The following is a 20,861-nucleotide window of genomic DNA, read 5'->3' as shown; positions in this document are numbered from 1 at the left end:
CTACTGATCCACTGGAAACCTGAGTTCCTGGAAACCTGGGCATGTGAAACCCCTCTTAACTGTAGGAGAATAGGCCAAGCCCAGCAGGACCCCTCGGTAGCCCTCCCAGGCATCTTGGATGACATGTGCTTCCCTCTTTCCACAGGCCTGTCTGGCCCTGAGGGAGTCCCCTTTCTGAAGCCGTGGTGCTTGGACGACCAGCTCTCCACGTTGCCGGGCACCTGTAGGTGTCCCTCGAGAGCAGTTTTGAGGTTCAAGTCAGTGTGGCCATGAAGGGGCTGCCTATTGGGCTGATGCTGTGACCCTGGAGTCTGCCTCTCCTGCCAGTCCCCCTGCCCGGAACATGTGGCTGCGGCTTGGCCTGCCCTCGCTGCCCCTGAGCCCCACGCCCGCAGTTGGCCGGAGCCTGTGCCTCACTCTGTGGTTCCTCAGTTTGGTGCTGAGGGCCAGTACCCAGGCCCCAGCACCCACAGTCAATACTCACTTTGGGAAGCTAAGGGGTGCCCGGGTGCCATTGCCCAGTGAGATCCTGGGGCCTGTGGACCAATACCTGGGGGTGCCCTACGCAGCTCCCCCAATCGGCGAGAAACGTTTCCTGCCCCCTGAACCACCCCCGTCCTGGTCGGGCATCCGGAACGCCACACACTTTCCCCCAGTGTGCCCCCAGAACATCCATACAGCTGTGCCTGAAGTCATGCTGCCCGTCTGGTTCACTGCCAACTTGGATATCGTCGCTACTTACATCCAGGAGCCCAACGAAGACTGCCTATATCTGAACGTCTATGTGCCCACGGAGGATGGTGAGTGCTATGGCCAGGCACTGTGCCCTCCCTGCCTCCCGCCTGCCCTATTGTGTTTGTGGCTTGCATGTGATTGTGTGCCCTGCAGCATGCGTCTGTCTGTCTGTGAAAATGTTTCTAACTATCATTCTGCTTGGCCTCCCCCTTCCCCCTCCCTGTTCTTCCCTCCCCAGCATTGTCCGAGCTCCCATGTGTGAGTGACACTGTTGCCAGGAGGGGCCTGGCCAGGCCTGAGAGCTTTGACAGGTCTAGGTCCAGTGCTGGATGGGGGTTCCCTGGGGGAGTATGGGTCACTGCTGGCAGCTGCCCGCGGGAGGATGCTGGCTCCACCAGGCCCCCCTGCTGCCATTCCACCTGCTTCTAAAGGTGGTAGGTGTGTGTGGCCAAGGGAGCTGGGTGTGTGTGGGGGGCGGGGGGCAAGCCTGGTGGGCAATGCTTAGGTGCCTCCTCTTTCACTAGCTGATGCCTCCTCCCGCGGGGGTCACACTAAGGTAAGTGACAGAAACAAGGAGATGGTGGGACAGGCTCTCTGCCATGTGCCGCCTGCAGAGCAGCTCAGCTCTTGGGGCCTGGGGGGTGGGGGGTGCATGCCCCTGGGCAGAGGCCTCCTGTTATTTTTTAGTTTTTTATTCATTTTACAGTAAAGCGGATTTCCAAGGAATGCGCCCGAAAGCCCAACAAGAAAATATGTAGGAAAGGAGGTAGGTAGCGAGCCGGCGGGGAGGGAGAGAGAGAGAGAGGGAGGGCTGCCTGCCCACCTGCCCTTGCCCCTGAGGACCCTGCCTTCTTTCAAGTAGCCCAGGCTCAGGGGGTGGTGAGCAGGCATAAGGTCCACCTCATCCGAGGGTCCTGGCTGCTTTGCAGGGAGGATTTGGTGGCCTTAGACAGGTTCAGAGCAGAAGAAGCGACCCCATTGCTTCCAGTCTTCCCAGCTCCAAATTCCAGTATAAAGTGTGTGCCAAAGACAGAGCTAGTGGCTCTCTTGGTGACACCTCAAGAGAAACTCTAGGCAGCCAAGATGGAGCCAGAGGATTCCCCATCCTCAGGGAGTGGAGCCACAAGAATATCCCTCCAGTGCTTTGTTCTGGGTTGAAAGTCTGGGCTCAACTCTCCCCACCTGAAGTTTAGACCAAACATGTATACTTAGATTTAGTTATTCCTTCCACACACACACCCCAGGCCCCTGCCTTACCACTCCAGTCAGAACCTAGTTGAGAGACCCAGGCTGCTGTGGTGGCAGAACTTGGGGGGGTGTCTGGGCACTATGGATTGTAAGGGAGGCAGACTGTAAATTTACCCTCTTGCTCAGAGAAATTTCTCTCTGCCTATTCAAATACCACTTTATGTTTTCCACAAAGTGCTCTCATGTTTAATCTCATAAAATTCTCCCTACATATTAGGAAGCAAAGAAGGCAGGAATTAGTATTCCAATTTTCCAGATGAGGAAACAGGCCCAGGGGAGTGACTTGCTTCTGCTGAAGGCCCCTGTTGCTGGTCTGTGGCAGAGCTGGGACCAAAACTTGGGTCTCTGACCCTCAGGGCGTGTTCTTTCCACTGTAGTTCAAGGAGGCAACTCGCATCTGGTCCTTCCCACCTCCCCAACTCTGAAAAAAAAAAGAGATGTGGCCTGATTTGGGCCAATTCAGAAACAGTAAAGCCAAAGGAACAGGAGGACAATCACAACCTCATCCCTATATCCCTTTGGCAAGCTTGGAGTTCATTTTCTTTTGATATCATAGAGCAGGGTTTCTCAGAATGAAATCATCAAAATTTCTGGGGTGGGATGTTCCCTACTGCATAGGAATTTCTGGGAATCTACACGTTGAACATGTGCCCTGAGTGCTTCTGATGCACACTGGAGCATGGAGTGAGACACAATACCTAAAGGATAGTGTTTTCCCACCTCTCCACATCTAACCCAGGACCTCACACATAGTAGGTAATACATCAGTATTTTTCACACAAATGCAGAAGCATTATGGTGCTATAGAAAAGGTCTGGGAAGCACAAAACCTGACTGAGTCCCAGCTCTGCTGCCAACTCACCATAAGACCACAGGCAAGTCTTTTCCTCTAAGAACCTCTGTTCTTCAGAACCACAGCTGAAGGTGAAAGGAGACCATTCTGACCTTAACATTCCATCAGTCTCTAAATGAATTCAGGAAGAGGGTCTCTTGAACCTGCTCCTATAAATTACATGGTGGGGTCTGGTGAGGAGAAGAGATGACATTAACATGGACCGTTTCTTAGGAAGAATGATCTCTCCAGGACTCCAGTAAGCACCCAGGGTTTTTCAGTCTAGCCCTGAGACTGGCCAGAGAGCTGACTAGAAATCCCCACTCAATACATTTACCAGTGGCCATTGTGGATGAGAGGCAAGGCCATGTGCTACGTGCTGTTAGGGTATGGAGTGATGTGAGGTAGAGGAGAGATTTTGAAGACTAAAGACCTAATTACTGCCCCGAAGAAGTTCCTAGCCTGATATAGAAAACTCAGCGGGTTTCCCCAAGCCCCATAGGCTAGACTGGGAAGTGGGCAATTTGGTCATTTAGCTGTTCAAATGAGACTTCTCTAGGGCCTGTTGGCCATTTGGAACAGTTCCAAGCCTTGCCTCTTCAGGGAGACCCATACCCAGAGGTCATCATGATGTGCATAGGTTAGGTGAAGCGGCCTGGGTGGGATCCTGCAGCTGTACAGCATCTGGGGATAGTGCCTGGTGAGGACCGTGGCAGCAAGGAATTTTTCAGCAAGGGCCAAGTTGAAGGAGCAAAAGTGTCTGTGTGAAGGAGACTGGGACAATGCAGCAACACAGAAGTGTGAAGAAGGGACAGCATCTTTTAAACCAGGGACAATGGATGAGAAGGGAAGGGTTTCCTGGGGAAGACATGCCCCACTCACCTACCCCATCAAGTTGCAGGGAATTGATGTCTAGGGATAAGTGATCCCTTTTAGTTTGATGGGCTGTCTTCTGTGTGGGTGATGATTGATGACCATGTCCCATCAGGTTTCTAAGGGCAGCACTGGCAGCTGCTGAGTTAACATAAGACCATAGGTGCCATTGGAAGTTTAGGAAGCTGGAGGCAGTTTATACCCTAGGGCTGGGCTCTTGCCCTAGTTGAAAAGCCATTTTGTAGTATGAGGGCAGTTCCTGTTTTGATTAATAGCTATAAGGAAATCCAGTCACCAGAGTCCAGAGCAGCTGAGAAAGAGGGCTATTCGCTTCCTCTAGGCTGAGAGTATCTGTTGTAAGATATGCAAGAGGGTAAACCCTAGGATGCCAGCAGAATTAGCTCGATTTCCACACACTGATCAGCATCCAGGCAGGATATCTCTCTCTCCACAGCCATTCTGAGATTCACTTCTAGTCTCCTTAGAACAGGAAGAATTGGTACCAGCTTACCCCCAGGTCCTAAATGTCTGCCCTCTAGTCTCTTCTTTTCTCCCTTCTTCTCCCCTTCCCTCCATGCTCCACCTCTTTTCTCATCTGTTTCTTCTCTTCACTTTACCCCATCCCCTAAAGGTGGCATGGTGCAGTGGAAAGACCATGGGCTTTGAAGTCAAGCAGACTTTGGTTTGAATTTCACCTCTAGCACTTCCTAGCTGTGTGATCTTGAGCAAGTCACTTTACCTCTCTGAACCTCAGTTTCCCCATCAGTGAAACAGGAGTAAGGAATAGTACCTACCTCATTGGGGAGTCAGGATCAAACAATGTGGCAGAAGTAGAGTGTCTGGCACATGGTAAATATTTAGTAGATGGTAGGAACTAATTACCATTATTCCTATCTCTTTGTTTCTCTTCTCTCTCTCATCATCTTTTTCTGCTTTTCCCCATTTCTTCCTTCCCTCCCTGCCCTCTGGCTCTCTCTACATCTCAGAGCAATGCTTGCTGCTCTCAAGACTGGTTCCTGTGGGCAGGCACCCCACTTGCCATTAACCATAGCAGGAGGCCCCAATGAACAAGGCCAGAGGGAAAGTTCCATCTCCCATTTTCTCCTGTGGGAATCAGGGTCAGCTGAGGCCCAGTTTGATCCTGCCCACTGGGTCCCAGAAGCTCAGGCCTGGGGTTCCTGGAACATGTCTCTGCCCTAAATACCTCCCATGGATATTCACACGTGCTGGCAGTGTCACCCTTCATCTTCAATACCTGCCCCTGCTCTCCAGCTCCACCTGCCTGTGTGCACATGCACAGCCCCTTCCACCCAGAATGAATCCTTCCCCTGAGTGGGTCTCTGGCTTTGTGCCCTGGCCCACCTGCTGCTACCTCCTTCCAAACTGGGAAGGGGTTGGTTGAGAGGGGCTGTTGGGGACAGGGAGGTGGGGCAGGGAGGTGCAGGGAGGCCAGCATAGCAGAGGCCTGCAACACCATCATCCTAATAAAGGTCTGGGCCTCAGCCCACCCATTCCCTCAGTTCTTGCCATCCCTCCTGCCTGTCCTGGGCCCAGGCCCAGAGCTGGCTTGCTGGGCCACACTGCAGTCATGCTGTTTTTGAATTCTCTCTCTGTTTTGTTCTCTGTTCTGTGCTGTTGTGTCTCCCCGTGTCTGGTCCCCAGGATCCGGCGCTAAGAAACAGGGCGAGGACTTAGCGGATAATGACGGGGATGAAGATGAAGGTATTTGGGGGCTGCAGGGCGTGGCGGCTGGTGCATGGCACAGAGCCCCTCCCCTTCTCAATGGGGAGAAGCCCCGTCTGTCTGTCTGTCCGTCTGTTGGTGTGTTTCTGTTCCTGTATGAGGCCGTCAGGCTGTTCCTCCGTCTTTGGCCTCGTGGGCCACTGGGAGTTCCGGGGTGATGGGCATGGCTGGCAGGAGCAGGGGACCACAGGCAGAGCCATGGGGAGGGCATCTTCCTCACCCCAGCCCTATACCCTCCCCTATCTTCTATAGTTCATGGGCACCTGCCCCTACTGAGCAGCAGGGAGAGTGGAGAACAGTGGGACCTGGGGAGGGTGGCGAGAGGGAACCAAGGAAAATGAATGCTGAGGAACTGATGTTTCGTGGAGGAGACCCCTGTACCTTAGAGGGAGCCTGGTTCCCGGGACAGGGGCCCAGACAGTCAGCACTCTGAGAAGTAAGATAGTGACAAGCAAATGGGCTAGAACCTCCTCAGTATTGTCCCAGAAAGAGAGAGATGATGATCACAGGGTTACGGGCTGCAGTAGGTTCAGGACAGAACAAAAAAGATGTGGACTAACATGCCAGGCTAAGGCCAGGACACCACAGCTGTCAGTAGATGGCACAAGCTCCTTGGCTGATGATCGGCACAGCCTGCCTCCTTGGGGTAACAGATTCGTTCGTTTTGCAGCAGAGCATTCCCCTCTACCTCCATGCCCTCATCCTGCCCCTTCACCCATGGCGGGGCCAGACAGCTCAGGGGGGCCCACTGGTGATGGGTAGGGCTATGTTTGTGTGGCAGAGTGTTGGTCCAGCTCACCAACTGACAGGTTTCAGGCAAAGGTGATCAGGCCTGGAAACTTCTCTTGACTGCCCCAGCCCCAACGCCATGTTGCCTGGGATTGGGAGCAGCCACTTGCTCGGCCCTCATTGAATGGCCTCTGGGGAGGCTTCATCTTCATCTTATTGCTGACTGGGAGCAGGCTCTCTCAGTTCTGCCCCAAACCCAGTATTTCTGGTTAAGTCTGCCTGGGAAGAATGGGGTAAATGGGCACGTGGCTGAGAAACCATGTCAATAAGGTTCCCCCAACCCTATCTCTGCTATTCACTCCCCTTTCCCCACATCCTTCCTTGTTCTCTCCCTGTGCCACCCCTTATTCCCACCCCTCTTGTCTCTGTCTGCACTGGGGGGCCAGCTGCTGCCAATGGCCGTTTTTCCATGTAAATGGTCTAGTCTTGGGGGTTTCAGGGCTCCCCAGCCCCTGCTCTCTAAAGCCATGTCAGGTCCCAGGACTCCTGGGTGCCCAGGGCAGGGACTCACCTAATGCAGCAAAGAGACCAGTCCTCCCTCTTCCTGCTGCCTCCCCACCCCCAGAGCCCAACCATGGCTGACCTAGGCCTAGAAGTATCTGGCTATCTTCAGTTGGGAGGCACTTGAAATCCAAGTCTCCCAAACATCTCTGAAGTTCAAATATCTCTGACCAATTCTTGAGGTCCGGGATGAGCAGCCCCCATGAGTCCTGCCCTCAGGGATGGCAGTGGTGTCCTGGCACCTGGGATAGCTTTGCTGCCCACACCCCCCCAGGGCTGGCGGGGGTGGGGGAGGAAGGGCAACCTACCCAGCCTGTGTCTCACCCCTTCTCCTTGCAGATATTCGGGACAGTGGTGCTAAGCCCGTCATGGTCTACATCCACGGAGGCTCTTACATGGAAGGGACTGGCAACATGATTGATGGCAGCGTCCTTGCCAGTTATGGCAACGTCATCGTCATCACCCTCAACTATCGAGTTGGGGTACTAGGTATGTTCCCTGCCAGGTGCCTAGAAGGAAGACTGGCATCTCAGGGAGGGAGGGAAGAATGCCAGAGAACTCAAAACAGGCTGCCTTGATTCTCTAGCTGGCGTAATGATCATAGTCAAAATGTTGTTATCCCATAACCCCTATCTAAGTTCTGGGGGCTTCCACATATCCCCAGGCCCTTTCTTGGAATATTTAGAAGCCACTGGTACTGCAGTTCAAACTCATCCCTTCTCTTAGATTCCAAGCCAGGTCTCTGCACCCAGACTTTAACTTGGCTATTTTGTAGGGTCTATTTATTCGCTAGTGTCCTGTTCCTTACCCACCCAGCCCTATGTTCCTAAAGATCCTATATATAGAGAGATATTCCTTCTATTCTACCCCATGTCCATAGAGTCATATACCACCCTCCACCTACCCCCATGCATACAGTTATTTCTCACCCACAAAGCACACATGCATATAGCTCCATGTCCACATCATAGACTCCCTCACCTATCGACATATTCTCCTGCCACTCCACATATATACTCCAAGTGTAGTCTTTTCCATACACATATACACATACCCACACATTCTATATGCTCCACACCCACACAGGTTTCTCTCACATTCCATATACACACACAAACATACACATTCTCCTAATACTTCTCCCTATATCTTATCACATCTACACCTATCCACACTCACACTTTCCTCTACCCCATACTTACACAAAGACCTACAACCTGCACATTTTTATCAACGCCCAAACCCCACATACATTAAATGTTCATAAATAGTCCTTCCACCCACCCACACACATACATACACACTCATATCCTCCTACACATCCCACTTTATCTACTCCACACACCCACGTACTGCACATACACACACATCTGTCCCTCACTTTCTCCATGTAAACACAAACTAATATTCTGCCTCCCAATATGCATATAAAATCCTTACCTGTATGTCCAAACTGCCCAACCCCACATATTCACAAATACTACACACACTCTCTCTCTGCCCCCATATATATATCCTATTCCCACATCTTACACACATACCATAAGCTACATTCATATATTCCCCCATATATACACACACCCATAGACCCCCTACACATATATACACACACACATATGTATGCATGCACACATATACATACTCTTCCCACACATGTCCTACATATATATATACCCAATATATACATGTGTATTTATTCCTTCACCCCACACACATCCATGTACCTAAAGCTGCATCTATACACACACACACACATGTCTACCTGCAAACACATTCATGCTTCCTCCTACACTTACATGCCCCACATATACATTTCTTCTACCCTCTACCCAGCATCACCCTTGGTGACCACCAATGCCTACCTGTGGCCAAGGTCTTAAGGGAAACAAGTGCCTCAGAGAGGCCAATGACACACACAAGGCCTTTCTCCCTTTAAGATGCTCACCCAGGCCCCATGTCCCTGTAGTGGCATGAAGAAGCCAACTTCTTACCTGGAGGATTTGTGTTTTCAGAAGTTCCATTAGGGCCTAGGCTGATGGAGACTGAACCACCAGTTAGGCCTGGCTTATTCCATGGCCAGATGGGGAAGAGGACCTTATTTTAATTTGCTCTTGACTATATTGCTTTGCCAGTTCCAACCCCAGAGGTCCTGGTGCTGCATTTCGCTTCTTGGTGTGGTTGTGTGCATAGAAAGGCAATCTCCTGTTGACTTACCTGTGTGCAATAGTAGGATACCTATTTTCAGCTCAGAGTGGAGAAATTATATTCTCTGAAAAAAAGCAGTCTGTTTCCCCTTCAGCAGCTCCTGAGACCAGGTGGAGCATGCAGGGCATGCTCCTGGTCTCCACACAGCCTGGTGAACTTGGATCTCATAGTTCTGCCCATGCTCCTCTATCTTTCTGCATTGCCTCAGACACCATAGCAGGGCTCTTGTAAGTTCTTCTATCCTGTAAAGAAAGGAGATCTGAATGTCATAATACTGTAAAGGTGACTGTACACTAGGACTGCACAGTTCCTAAAGTGTAATGAATGCACAAACATAATCACATGCAGATATATAGACATGCATACAGGGTAGTTGATAGCTAAAAGTAATTTTTCTTAGAGTAATAGAAAATATTCATTTCAGCTGCTTTTAAAAATTATAAAACACAAAGCTACATTCTATAAGATTTATTGGAATGTACTGAGAATACTAAGAATATACTTCAGTTGTAGATTATCAGGCCAACGAGGAATGGAGGGAAAGAGTGTGGAAGAGAGGGAAAGAGGGACAAGTGAGGTAGAGAAGAAGAGGACTGGGGAGACAAAAAAGAATGATGGTGACATGGGGAAACAACACAAAGAAGAGGCAGAGGAGAGGCTCATAAGATTTAAGAAGAGACAGAATTTTAATAGGATATGAGGTCTCCACAGTGTCAATTGGGAGCTGTGGGCTGCACAGAAGGTTGTCATTGGTGAGCACTCTGTATGATGTCCTGATTTGCTGATTACTTCATCACCCTTCAGCTGCTCTAATCCTTAAGTTTCTATATCAAAAGTTCTTAAACTTCTGGGGAATCTTGGGCTCTTCTGAGATTCTGATGAAAGCTATGGACTCCCCAAAATGAAACACACGCATTTACAAAAACAATTTCACAGATCCCCTTAAAGCTCATCCGTGAAACTCAGGCTGAGAACCCCTACTTTACAACCTCCTCTCCTTGGGATAATCAGAGCAGCACATCTGGGGGAGCAGGAATATTATTACTTGGGCTTAAGCAGTTGATGATCCAAATAATATTACCCCACACTCATAAGTAGTTATAAACTGAGATTTGGTCAGAAGTTCCCTCACTACTTCCTGTGTACCCTTTAGTTCCTGTTCTGGAACACAAATATAATCAATAAGCCACTGATTTCATTCTGGGTACATACAAGATGTTTTTGTCTCTTGGCACCAGATGTAGTACATGGGTTTGTCCCTGACACATGGGGATTTTGCTGTGTAGCTGAGGCTTTGTTGCTTTGTTTCCCAAAGCACCACAGAACAGGTGGCCAGTTTTGGACCCCAATTATATGCATTCATTCACCCTCCCTCCCATCAGCTTCTCCTGAGCACTGAGCCCAAACAGACGGTTCACTCTAAGGTGGTTCTCTAGACATCTTGGCTGATTCATGTATGTTGACAATGTCACAGTCTAGTCCCTGGATTTCCTCCAGCACAGAAGGGTAGCTATTATTTGAGAAGCCCCAACTGGGCTTGGGGCCAACAAAAGAAAAGAACTCCAGCAGGTTATAGGATGCGGATTCTCCTGGGATTGAGAAAATAGGGGCTTGCCAAGTTTTATTCTGGGTTCCAGAATTAATTTAATTCTATATCCTTACTCAGGTACCCTCCAGGCAAACTGAGAACCCAGTACACACCAAGCCTTGAATGACACAGATATCTAGCTTTGACACAGTCTGCCAGATTCCCCCATCTTCTGTTGACAAGCTTACCATGTACTGCAGTATCAACTTGGGCCCAGGGAGACTGGCTCAGATTTATTCTGACAGTGCATAGAGTTGGCTGCTTCAGTCTCCATTCTCTTGGTTTCTATAGATGGGAGAGATCCTGGAGAAGTAGCAGTATGTGACTGCTCTTCCAGATCACCAGGTTTTGTGTGCTCCGGGTCAGTCATGTTCACCATATCAACTGCCTGAGCCTGTTGGATATAGTACCTGAAGCAGGATTCTTCTTGTAGTAAGGATCATTGGCATGGCACCATCCACATACTTCAATGCCCCTTACCCAGAGGCTCATGGGATTTAAGGGAGCAGAGAAGGGTTGTCAAACCATCCACCTAGGCTTTCAAACCTTTGTTCCTAACCCAGAAAATCAGTCCATATTAAAGAAATTTACTACATTCAACTGCAGGCTTTTTCCTGCTGATTGGGACAGACATTCTTGACACATTTTGTTAGATGATGGCTTGGTGAGGGCTGAAGCCAAATCTGCTATTGCCTAAGTGAGAGAAAATGAAAAATGAATGTGGGGGAGGGAGATAAGGGGAAAGGGAGATGAACAGAAGCACATCAGAGGGTCTCAGGGCTCGGGCACCTGAGTTGGGTCTTGGTAAGCATAGATTTTAAGGGGTGCGGGAGCAGCATCAGTTTCTTCATGGGGCAGCCCAAGAAGCTGGTTCCCTTGTCTGGAGGAACAAGGACTCCTCAAGTTCATCCTTGTTCAACTTTCCCCTAATTCTTTCTCCTTTCCTCATCTGAACCCTGGGGCTGAAAACAGGATGTGTGACTAGGTCCTTGAAGGAATAACTAAGTGCTTTATGTACTTAATCGTACCAAATATAAATTAATAACACACTTGAAGAGGGTAAGATGAGCTCTTTCATAGAAGTTAGGCACAGAAGGATTTGAGAGAGACAGTGATGAGGTCTTATGCCTGCTTGAGTCCATTTGAAATTAGCCTCTTCCCGTGGACTGCCAGACTGCCAGAGAGCTCTCTGAGAGCTCTGGAAGCCTTCTCCAATATGGCCTTACACCAAGTTGATTCCAGGAGCTGTGAATGAGCTTTTAACTGCGGAGTCAAAAAAAAAAAAAATACTGATCCAAGTATGGGTTTCTATGTGGAGGAGCACTGTAATTATCCACCTGGAAAGGAACCTTCCAAAAGCCTAGGGCAGGAGAAGCTAGGACCTTCCCAGGGACCTGGGAATCATGGAAAAGAGATGAAACAAGGCAGCAGGATCAGTCTAAAATGGAAGCAGGATGGGGGGGAGGAATATAGGACATCCTCTGTGGGATAGCCAGCAGGTGGGCGGGAAGGTAATCTCCATGGCAACAAGTCTCTGAGGCAGCAAATCCCAGCAGGTGGGTGGGAAGGTAGTCTCCATGGTGACATGTCTCCTCAGCAGCAAATCCCAGTGGGTGGGCGGGAAGACCTGTTTCTGTGGTAACGCAGAGCACTGACTTCCCCATTTCTCCACTAGATGAAAAAGATGGTCTAAGCCACTGGCTTCGCAACTTTAGAAGGCATTAGTATCACCTGGAGCTAGTTAAAAACACAGATTGCTGGCCAGGAGCGGTGGGTGTAATTCCAGCGACTCAGGAGGCTGAGGCAGGAGGATGGCAAGTTCAAGGCCAGCCTCCTCAAATTAGTAAGACCCTGTCTCAAAAAAGGCTGGGGATGTAGTTCAGTGGTTTACCACCCCTAGATTCAATCCTGAGTACTGCAGAAGAAAAGAAAAACACAGATAGCTGAGCCCCACCCCCAAGGTTTCCAATTCACTAGATCTTAGAGGAAGGGAAATAAGGATGTGTCCTGAGAATAAGGGGAAGAGGGGCATCCAAGGCCCTGGAAAGAAGTGGAAATGGACTGATTTGTACAGGAAGGGCAAGGAGAGCTTAGGAATTGTTGCCTTTTGGGATCTTCCCTTCCTTCAGAGAGAGCGGAAAGGAGAAAGAAATAACTGTAGCTCTACCATGTGCTGGGCTTATGCTCATTTTAATCATTGTTACAGCCCCATAAGGTATTTTAGTCCCATTTTGCAGAAAGGGAAACTATGGCCCAGAGATTTTAAATAACTTGCCCAAGACCACATGGCTAGGATGTGATAGAGTCAGGATTCAAACCAAGGACTATCTGACTTTAAAAAACCCCCTTCACTCATATATATATATATATATATATATATATATATATATATATATATATAAAGTTCAAGGCCAGTCTCCTCAAATTAGTAAGACCCTGTCTCAAAATAAAAAGGACTGCAGATGTATATATTTCTACATCCCCAGTCCTTTTTATTCTTATATTTCCTTTTTTTTTTTTCTGGTACCGAGGATTAAACCAGGGGTGCTTAAACACTGAGCAATATCCCCAGCTCTATTTTTATTTATTTATTATTTATTTATTTTTATGTGGTGCTGAGTATCAAACTCAGGGTCTCACATGTGCAAAGTGAGCGCTCTACCACTGAGCCACAACCCCAGCCCTATTTTTTTTTATTTTGAGACAGAGTCTCACTATCTTGCTGAGGGCCTTGCCAAGTTGCTGAGGCTAGCCTCAAACTTGTGATCCTCCTGCTTCAGCCTCTGGAGTCACTGGGATTACAGGCCTGCACCACCACGCCTAGCTCCCTATATCTTAACAGATGTTAGAATCATGTCTCCAGATAGTATATCTGGTGGAGGATGCTGAATTCTGGCCTTTTACAGTTCTTGCAGTAGAGCTACATGGAGGAGGCAGCCATTTTAAATGGCCCAACCCTTTGTTCCACACTGAATAATGGATGGGAAGCAGAGAGCCCACCTTTCCTGTATTGATGATGCTGGACCTTGCAGAAAGGAGTGATGGTTTGTTAGCAAGGTAGAAAGAGCTATGTAGCTGCAGGTTGATCTTTTGTCTAACTTCTGCTTTCCATCATAATCCAAATTCTCCATCCCTCTGCCTTCACTGTCCTCATGCCCTTTGTTGAATCTAGGTTTCCTGAGCACTGGAGATCAGGCTGCCAAGGGCAACTATGGGCTCCTTGACCAAATCCAGGCCCTCCGCTGGGTGAGCGAGAATATTGCTTTCTTTGGAGGAGATCCCCGCCGTATTACCGTCTTTGGCTCGGGCATCGGTGCATCCTGTGTCAGCCTCCTCACACTGTCACATCACTCTGAGGGTGAGTAGCTCTTGGGGCAAAACATGGACTAGCCAAATGTTGGCTAAGTATCCTGAGTCCCAGGCTTTGCAGGCTTCAGATTGCCCAACTCCATGCCCCAGGAGCACTCAGAGGAAGCAGCCAGCCCTCTTCCACAAGCTCCAGATCCCTTTGAGGAGATGTGGAAGAGAGAAACATCTTTCTCTAGGGGAAGAAGTATTTCTCCTAATGTGAGGGAGGGCAGGAGAGAATCCCATTTACACCCTGAGTGAGCAAGATGTTCCTTCTGATGTGGGAAAGTGGGGATACAATACCTCTCTCTGAAAGGCAATAGTTCTTTGGGGCAGGGGAAGTTTTTCAGTATGGTAAAGACACACTACTTCAGAATCAAGATCTAGGGTGGAAATTAGTTTCTAGGTGTAAGAAACACTCATTTCTGTTTTTCTCTCGAAGAACAAGTCTGTACAAGAGGGAAAATGTTCTTGAGCAGGGGGAGGAGGGTTCAAAGTGAGAATCCTGCTGGGTGTTGTGGCACATGCCTGTAATTCCAGAGATTCAGGGGTCTGAGGAAGGAAAATCACAAGTTCAAGACCAGCTTGGGCAAATTAAAGAGACCCTGTCTCAAAATAAAAAATTAAAATGGCTAGGGTTGTAGTTCCATGGTAGAGCTCCCTGGGGTTCAGTCCACAGTAACTGCAAAAATAAATAAACAAACAAAATTAACATCCCTGACCTGCAAGATTGGCTTCTTCTGAGGGGAGACAGTATATAATTGGACTGTAGACCTCCTCCTAGGTTGTACAACCCACCTAAAAGAGACATTCATTTTTACCCTCTGTCCTGGTGGTGGGTCCCTCTGCCAGTAACCCTTCCAAGGGTTTGAATAGGCCCTTTTTCACTCTGCAGGGAATGTTCTCTCCAACATTAGACTATAGAGAATATCCTGCCTCTGAGAGGTGTCATCCCATCTACTTAGAAGGCTGAGGCAGAAGAATCGCAAGTTGGAAGCCAGCATCAGCAGTTTAGCAAGACCCTGTCTCAAAATTTAAAAAAAAAAATTAATTAAAAAGGGCTGGGGATGTAGCTCAGTGGTAGATCTCCCTGGCTTCAATCCCCACTACCACATTCTCTCTCTCTCTCTCTCTCTCTCTCTCTCTCTCTCTCTCTCTCTTTCTCTCTCTCTCTCTCTCTCTCTCTCTCACACACACACACACACACACACACACACTCCCTTCTCAGAAGTAGGGAAATCTGTGAGAGGGGACACTTTTTTTTTGTTGTTGTTCATTGAAATTGACCCCATGAGTTAGTGGTATTCTCACAGGAAGATTTGCAGGCTCTCTTTGAGGAAAGCCCATCTCTGAGACAGAAGAATCACCTTCTCTGTCCTAGAACAGTCTGTCTGTGTCCCTCCAGAGACTACCTGGTAAGGGAAGACTAAAGTATAATCTGCATCTCTAAAGACAGGGAATGGGAGGCAGGGATGTAGCCCCTTTGTAAACCACCTGCCTGGCATACAAGACCCTGGGTTCCATCCTCAGCACCAAAGGAAGGAAGAAAGGGAGGGAGGAAGGGAGGGAAGAAGAAAGAAATAATCTTGGAAAAATGAGGTTCTCTCTTTAAGTGGTAGTTTATATTCTCTCCCTCTTTTTTCTGACCTTGCAAACTGCTTTTCTCTTAGAGCAATGGAATTTTGTGCCCGAGAGCCAAATTCTCCCTTGGGAATGTTGGGGACAGGGGAGAATGATAACTTTCTTTTTCCTAGAGGGGAAAGGATCATCTTGTTTTTGAGTTTGGGGGGACTGGTTCCTTCTCAGCTTGGGAAAAATCTGGAGGTGAAGCATCAGTAGCTTCAGTGAAAGGAAAGTCTCTGTGGATACCACAGACTGGCAGAATGCATGCCTGGGAGACTTTGAGACCTCAAGCGAGGCCTTTGCCCTTGGGATCCTTCCCCAAACCCCCAGAATGTGGGGATCACTCCTCCCTGCATTTCTCATCTCTCTTGAAAAAGACCCCTTTGTGGTGCAAGTGCCAGCTCCCTGGTGGTGCGCTGGCACAGAGCTGGGCCCAGCTGGGCAGGAAGCAAGAGGGAGAGACAAGGAGCAATAAAGAGAGGGAGCATAAGGAGACTGATGCTTGGGATCCAAGGGGTTAATTTTTCCTGGCATTTCCTTAACCCCCAAATTACCAACATCTCACCAGGGCCGGGAAGCAATGAAACAACCAGACAGGACCCATTAAGGAAGGGACTCAGTAATCCCTTGTCTGGTTCTAACGCTTTATCCCCTACTAAGAGAGTTATTCCCCTTCTAGCCCATGCAAACCATAGGGTGTCTTCAGTGATAAAGGAATAAGGTGTTTCATGGCCATGTGTGACACTGTAGATCTAACCTAGTGCCACCTATCTTCTGTAGGGCTTTTCCAGAGGGCCATCATCCAAAGTGGCTCTGCTCTGTCCAGCTGGGCTGTGAACTACCAACCAGTGAAGTATACCAGCCTGTTGGCAGACAAAGTGGGTTGTAATGTACTGGACACTGTGGATATGGTGGACTGTCTTCGGCAAAAGAGCGCCAAGGAACTGGTAGAGCAGGACATCCAGCCCGCCCGCTACCACGTGGCCTTTGGCCCTGTAATTGATGGTGATGTCATTCCTGATGACCCTGAAATCCTCATGGAACAGGGCGAGTTCCTCAACTATGACATCATGCTAGGTGTCAACCAGGGTGAGGGTCTCAAGTTTGTAGAAGGGGTGGTAGACCCTGAGGATGGTGTCTCTGGCACTGACTTTGACTATTCTGTCTCCAACTTTGTGGACAATCTGTATGGTTACCCTGAGGGTAAGGACACCCTGCGGGAGACCATCAAGTTCATGTACACAGACTGGGCAGACCGTGACAACCCTGAGACCCGTCGTAAAACACTGGTGGCACTCTTCACTGACCACCAGTGGGTGGAGCCCTCTGTGGTGACAGCTGATCTGCATGCCCGATATGGCTCACCTACCTATTTCTACGCCTTCTACCATCACTGCCAGAGCCTCATGAAGCCTGCTTGGTCAGATGCAGCACATGGGGATGAAGTACCCTACGTTTTTGGTGTCCCTATGGTAGGCCCCACTGACCTTTTCCCCTGCAACTTCTCCAAGAATGACGTTATGCTCAGTGCTGTCGTCATGACCTATTGGACCAACTTTGCCAAGACTGGGTAAGGAGAAAAATTTTTTCCCTTTGGAATCTCAGCATGCACTCCCTTCTGCTCCACTATCTAACTTCTTTCATCATCTCCCTTCCTTCAGTATTCCCAAAGTCTTGCTTGTTAACCCTTTCACTTCCCCTTCCCTCCTCCCTTTTTGAGATTTTGTAGCCATTTTCCTTCCTTCAAAAATTTTATTGAAGGGATCAGGGGTGTAGCTCAGTGATAGAGCACCAGCTTCGCATGTCCAAGGCCCTGGGTTCAATCTCCAGAACCAATAAAGGAAAAATTGTATTGAGACTCACAACTCTGTTAGCATCACAACTGAGCAGAAGTGCAACTTACTGGCAGAATTGTGGGAATCAAGGTTAACCAGTCAGAGGCTGTGTGAAATGACCATAATTTTTTTTTACTTTTTATACATTCATAAAGAACCTATAAAAGCCAGGCACAGTGTCATGTGCCAGTAATCCCAGGTACTCAGGAGGCTGAAGCAGGAGAATCACAAAGTTTGAGGCCAGCCTTGGCAACTTAGTGAGTCTCTGTCTCAAGAGAGAGGTGGAAGGGCTGGGGATATAGCTCAGTTGGTAGAGTGCTTGTCTCACATGCACAAGGCCATGGGTTCGATCCCTAGTACCACCAAAAAAAAAAAAAAAAAAAGAGAGAGAGGTGGAGATGAGAGAGAGAATTAACAGCCTGTAGAGGGCTCTTCACAAAAGTGGGTAGCTGAAAAGATTAATAAATGCTGAATAGTATGAGAGAAGACAAAATATCTACAGCTTGATCTTAGCAGATAAGCACAGGGAAGAGTGAGATAGTTTCTCTGAACCCCATTTTGGGCACAAGGAGTTCAAGCCCTGGAGCAAAGGGGGAGTGGACAGAGGGAGGGACCCTGAAAAAGATGGAAATGGTGGTAAATTTTGGACTGGGGAAGAGGTTTAGGGGTAGGTGTGAGAAGAAGGAAACTGAACCCTTCCTTATCCAGGTAGAGTGGTGACCCCAGATTTCCATGTGGTGTTTCAGGGATCCCAACAAGCCGGTCCCCCAGGACACCAAGTTCATTCACACCAAGGCCAACCGATTTGAGGAAGTGGCCTGGTCCAAATACAATCCCCGAGACCAGCTCTACCTTCACATCGGGCTGAAACCAAGGGTCCGTGATCATTACCGAGCCACTAAGGTTGCCTTTTGGAAACACCTGGTGCCCCACCTGTACAACCTGCATGACATGTTCCACTATACATCCACAACCACCAAAGTGCCGCCCCCGGATACCACCCACAGCTCCCACATCACCCGCAGGCCCAACGGCAAGACCTGGAGCACCAAGCGGCCAGCCATCTCTCCTGCCTACAGCAATGAGAACGCCCAAGGGTCCTGGAACGGGGACCAGGATGCCGGGCCTCTCCTGGTGGAGAACCCTCGAGACTACTCCACTGAATTAAGTGTGACCATCGCTGTGGGGGCCTCCCTCCTGTTCCTCAATGTTTTGGCTTTTGCTGCCCTCTACTACCGGAAGGACAAACGGCGCCAGGAGCCTCTGAGGCAGCCTAGCCCCCAGAGGGGAGCTGGAGCCCCTGAATTGGGAGCTGCTCCTGAGGAGGAGCTGGCAGCATTACAGCTTGGACCCACTCACCATGAGTGTGAGGCTGGTCCCCCCCATGACACACTGCGCCTCACTGCATTGCCCGACTATACCCTGACCCTGCGGCGCTCCCCCGATGACATCCCACTCATGACCCCCAACACCATCACTATGATTCCCAACTCCCTGGTAGGGCTGCAGACATTGCACCCCTATAACACCTTTGCTGCAGGGTTTAACAGTACCGGGCTGCCCCACTCACATTCCACTACCCGGGTATAGCTCCAACCCAGAGCACAGCTCATCTCCCAGCTCCCTCCCTTCCAGATCCACAAACACATGCACATGTGCATGTGCGCACGCACACACACACACACACAGACACACACACACACACACACATATATACATATGTATACGCACGCACCCACACCCTACAGCAGACCCATCTGCACAAACATAGACAGATGTGGACATGCACCCGCATGTACAAAAACACAAATACTGAAGTAAACCTGGACAAACCCTGCAAATGGGGACACAAATGAGTCCTTGGTAAACCAAGGATCCATGAAACAGCAGCTGAAGCCAGCTCCCTGAGCCTGACCACAGACACTCCTGGGGGGCCTGAAAGCAACAGCTGGACACCCCCTTGGTGCTCGCCTTTGGCCTCTCTTGGAACTGCACCAACGACCAACTCCAGACTTGGGAGCTTTAAAGAGCAGAGTAGCTCTTCCTCCCCCAGACTTGGTCTTTTTTCTGGGTCTTGTTTTTGTTGATTTTTTTTAAATTTTTGGAACAAATGCTTTTCCAACCCATGAGTGCTAAGAGGCTCTGGAAGGGAGGGTTCCAGGCTCAGCTCTTTCTGGTTTTGGAACCCCCCGTGCTCACACAATCAGACCAAGGAACAGGACTCCCAAGAAAGAAACAGATTTGAGCACAACCATGGGGTGAATGGAGGAAGGGGCTAATGATGGATGGGGCTGGAGGGCCATTGAAGAGAGATCTCCAACCTTTTCTGTGTCCCTGTGGAGGGATGCAGATCCCCTGAAGGCAAACAGCATTGACCTGGCTAGACCAGGGGACCCTAGGTTTGACAAACAAGGTACTGTGGAGGCCATGTCATTATTACCCCCTCCCCACCCCACCCCCCAGGTATATAATCTGGGTTCTGCCTCTGCCCTTGGGGAAATGCTATCAGAAATTCACCCCATTTTCTTTACAGTCTTTTGTGTCTGTCATTTCTCTTTCAAAAAGGCGGTGTTTTTTGTTGTTGTTGGCTTTTTTTTTTTTTAAAGAAAAGTTCTTAAAACACTAACGGAAACCCATGGAGTTTGTCCTTTGTAAAAATTTTAAACACAGTGTCTTGATATAAAAATAAAAAATCCAGTTAGCACTCCCAACCTGCCTCCCTTGCACAGGCCTTGCCCCAACAGACCTCGGAGCAGGGTACCCCTGCGGGCTAGAAATCAGGCAATCAGGCAGCCTTCATCAGCCTCCCCTACCTTAAGCTGATACAAGTCTGGGCTGCACTCTGCTGGCCCCCTGCACAAAGACCTCTCTGATCTTAATCAGGTTGCTGTCCCCATTCCCCTGCCCCCCAGCACTCTGGGTTCTTGCAGCTGAAGCCTCCTCTCAGCACCTTGGGCCTCCTAATGAAACAGCAAAAATAATACTTCCTTCCTTCTCTGTGCCACCACCACTGCTGCTGCTGCTTCACCGCCTCCTCCTCCTGTTCTTCCGCCTCCTTCTCTGCTGCCATCACCACCAACGCTACCACCCTGCCCTCATCTTGGACTGGGGGCTAGGAGGAGGTTTGACCTCTAAGATGCTAAAGTTTTCTTGTATCCAAATCCAGTGCGGCATCAGCTATGTGGACTCCCTGGCCTTGGGTGACGTCAGAGCAGGTCCCTTCTCCTTCCCTAGGGATACTTGTTTCCTGTTCTGTGAAGTAGAATTAGAGAAGTCATTGGGTCCTGAGAATTTTTCTCTACAGGATTGTGATCAGTGAGCCCCCTGACCACTCCAGGGGACAGATTCAGTGAGGCGCCACAGGGTTAGCATTATGGGATTTCACATGATTCTCAGTGACTTGAAGAACTGAATGGGGAGTCTGCTCATCAAGTTTGACATTGTGCAGGGTTGCCAATAGCTCAGAAATCAGGAATAGAATTCTTAAAATTGACCCTGACAAAATGAGGGAGATGAACCATCACAGCCAGAATGATGTTCA

At 49.2% G+C, this 20,861-nt stretch overlaps 1 protein-coding gene across 3 annotated transcripts; it reads left to right on the top strand.

Annotated features, from left to right (window-relative positions):
* Positions 1 to 343: 343 nt before the first annotated feature.
* On the top strand, positions 344 to 19,952 carry Nlgn3 (neuroligin 3). Of its 3 annotated transcripts, XM_027935822.3 has the most exons (7): positions 344 to 800; positions 1,442 to 1,501; positions 5,351 to 5,410; positions 7,061 to 7,210; positions 13,687 to 13,872; positions 16,266 to 17,055; positions 18,067 to 19,952. In XM_027935822.3, exons 1-7 carry the CDS (start codon positions 344 to 346, stop codon positions 18,908 to 18,910), a joined length of 2,547 nt encoding a protein of 848 aa, XP_027791623.1. In that variant the 3' UTR covers positions 18,911 to 19,952. The 3 variants fall into 3 exon arrangements, with proteins under 3 accessions (XP_027791623.1, XP_027791624.1, XP_027791625.1); XM_027935823.3 differs by lacking the exon at positions 1,442 to 1,501; XM_027935824.2 differs by lacking the exons at positions 1,442 to 1,501; positions 5,351 to 5,410.
* The last annotated feature ends 909 nt before the right edge of the window (positions 19,953 to 20,861 follow it).

Source organism: Marmota flaviventris, chromosome X, assembly GCF_047511675.1.
Source record: "Marmota flaviventris isolate mMarFla1 chromosome X, mMarFla1.hap1, whole genome shotgun sequence".
Lineage (NCBI taxonomy): Eukaryota > Metazoa > Chordata > Mammalia > Rodentia > Sciuridae > Marmota > Marmota flaviventris.
The sequence above is the reverse complement of the archived record's forward strand: the minus strand, read 5'-3'. Positions and strand labels throughout refer to the sequence as shown.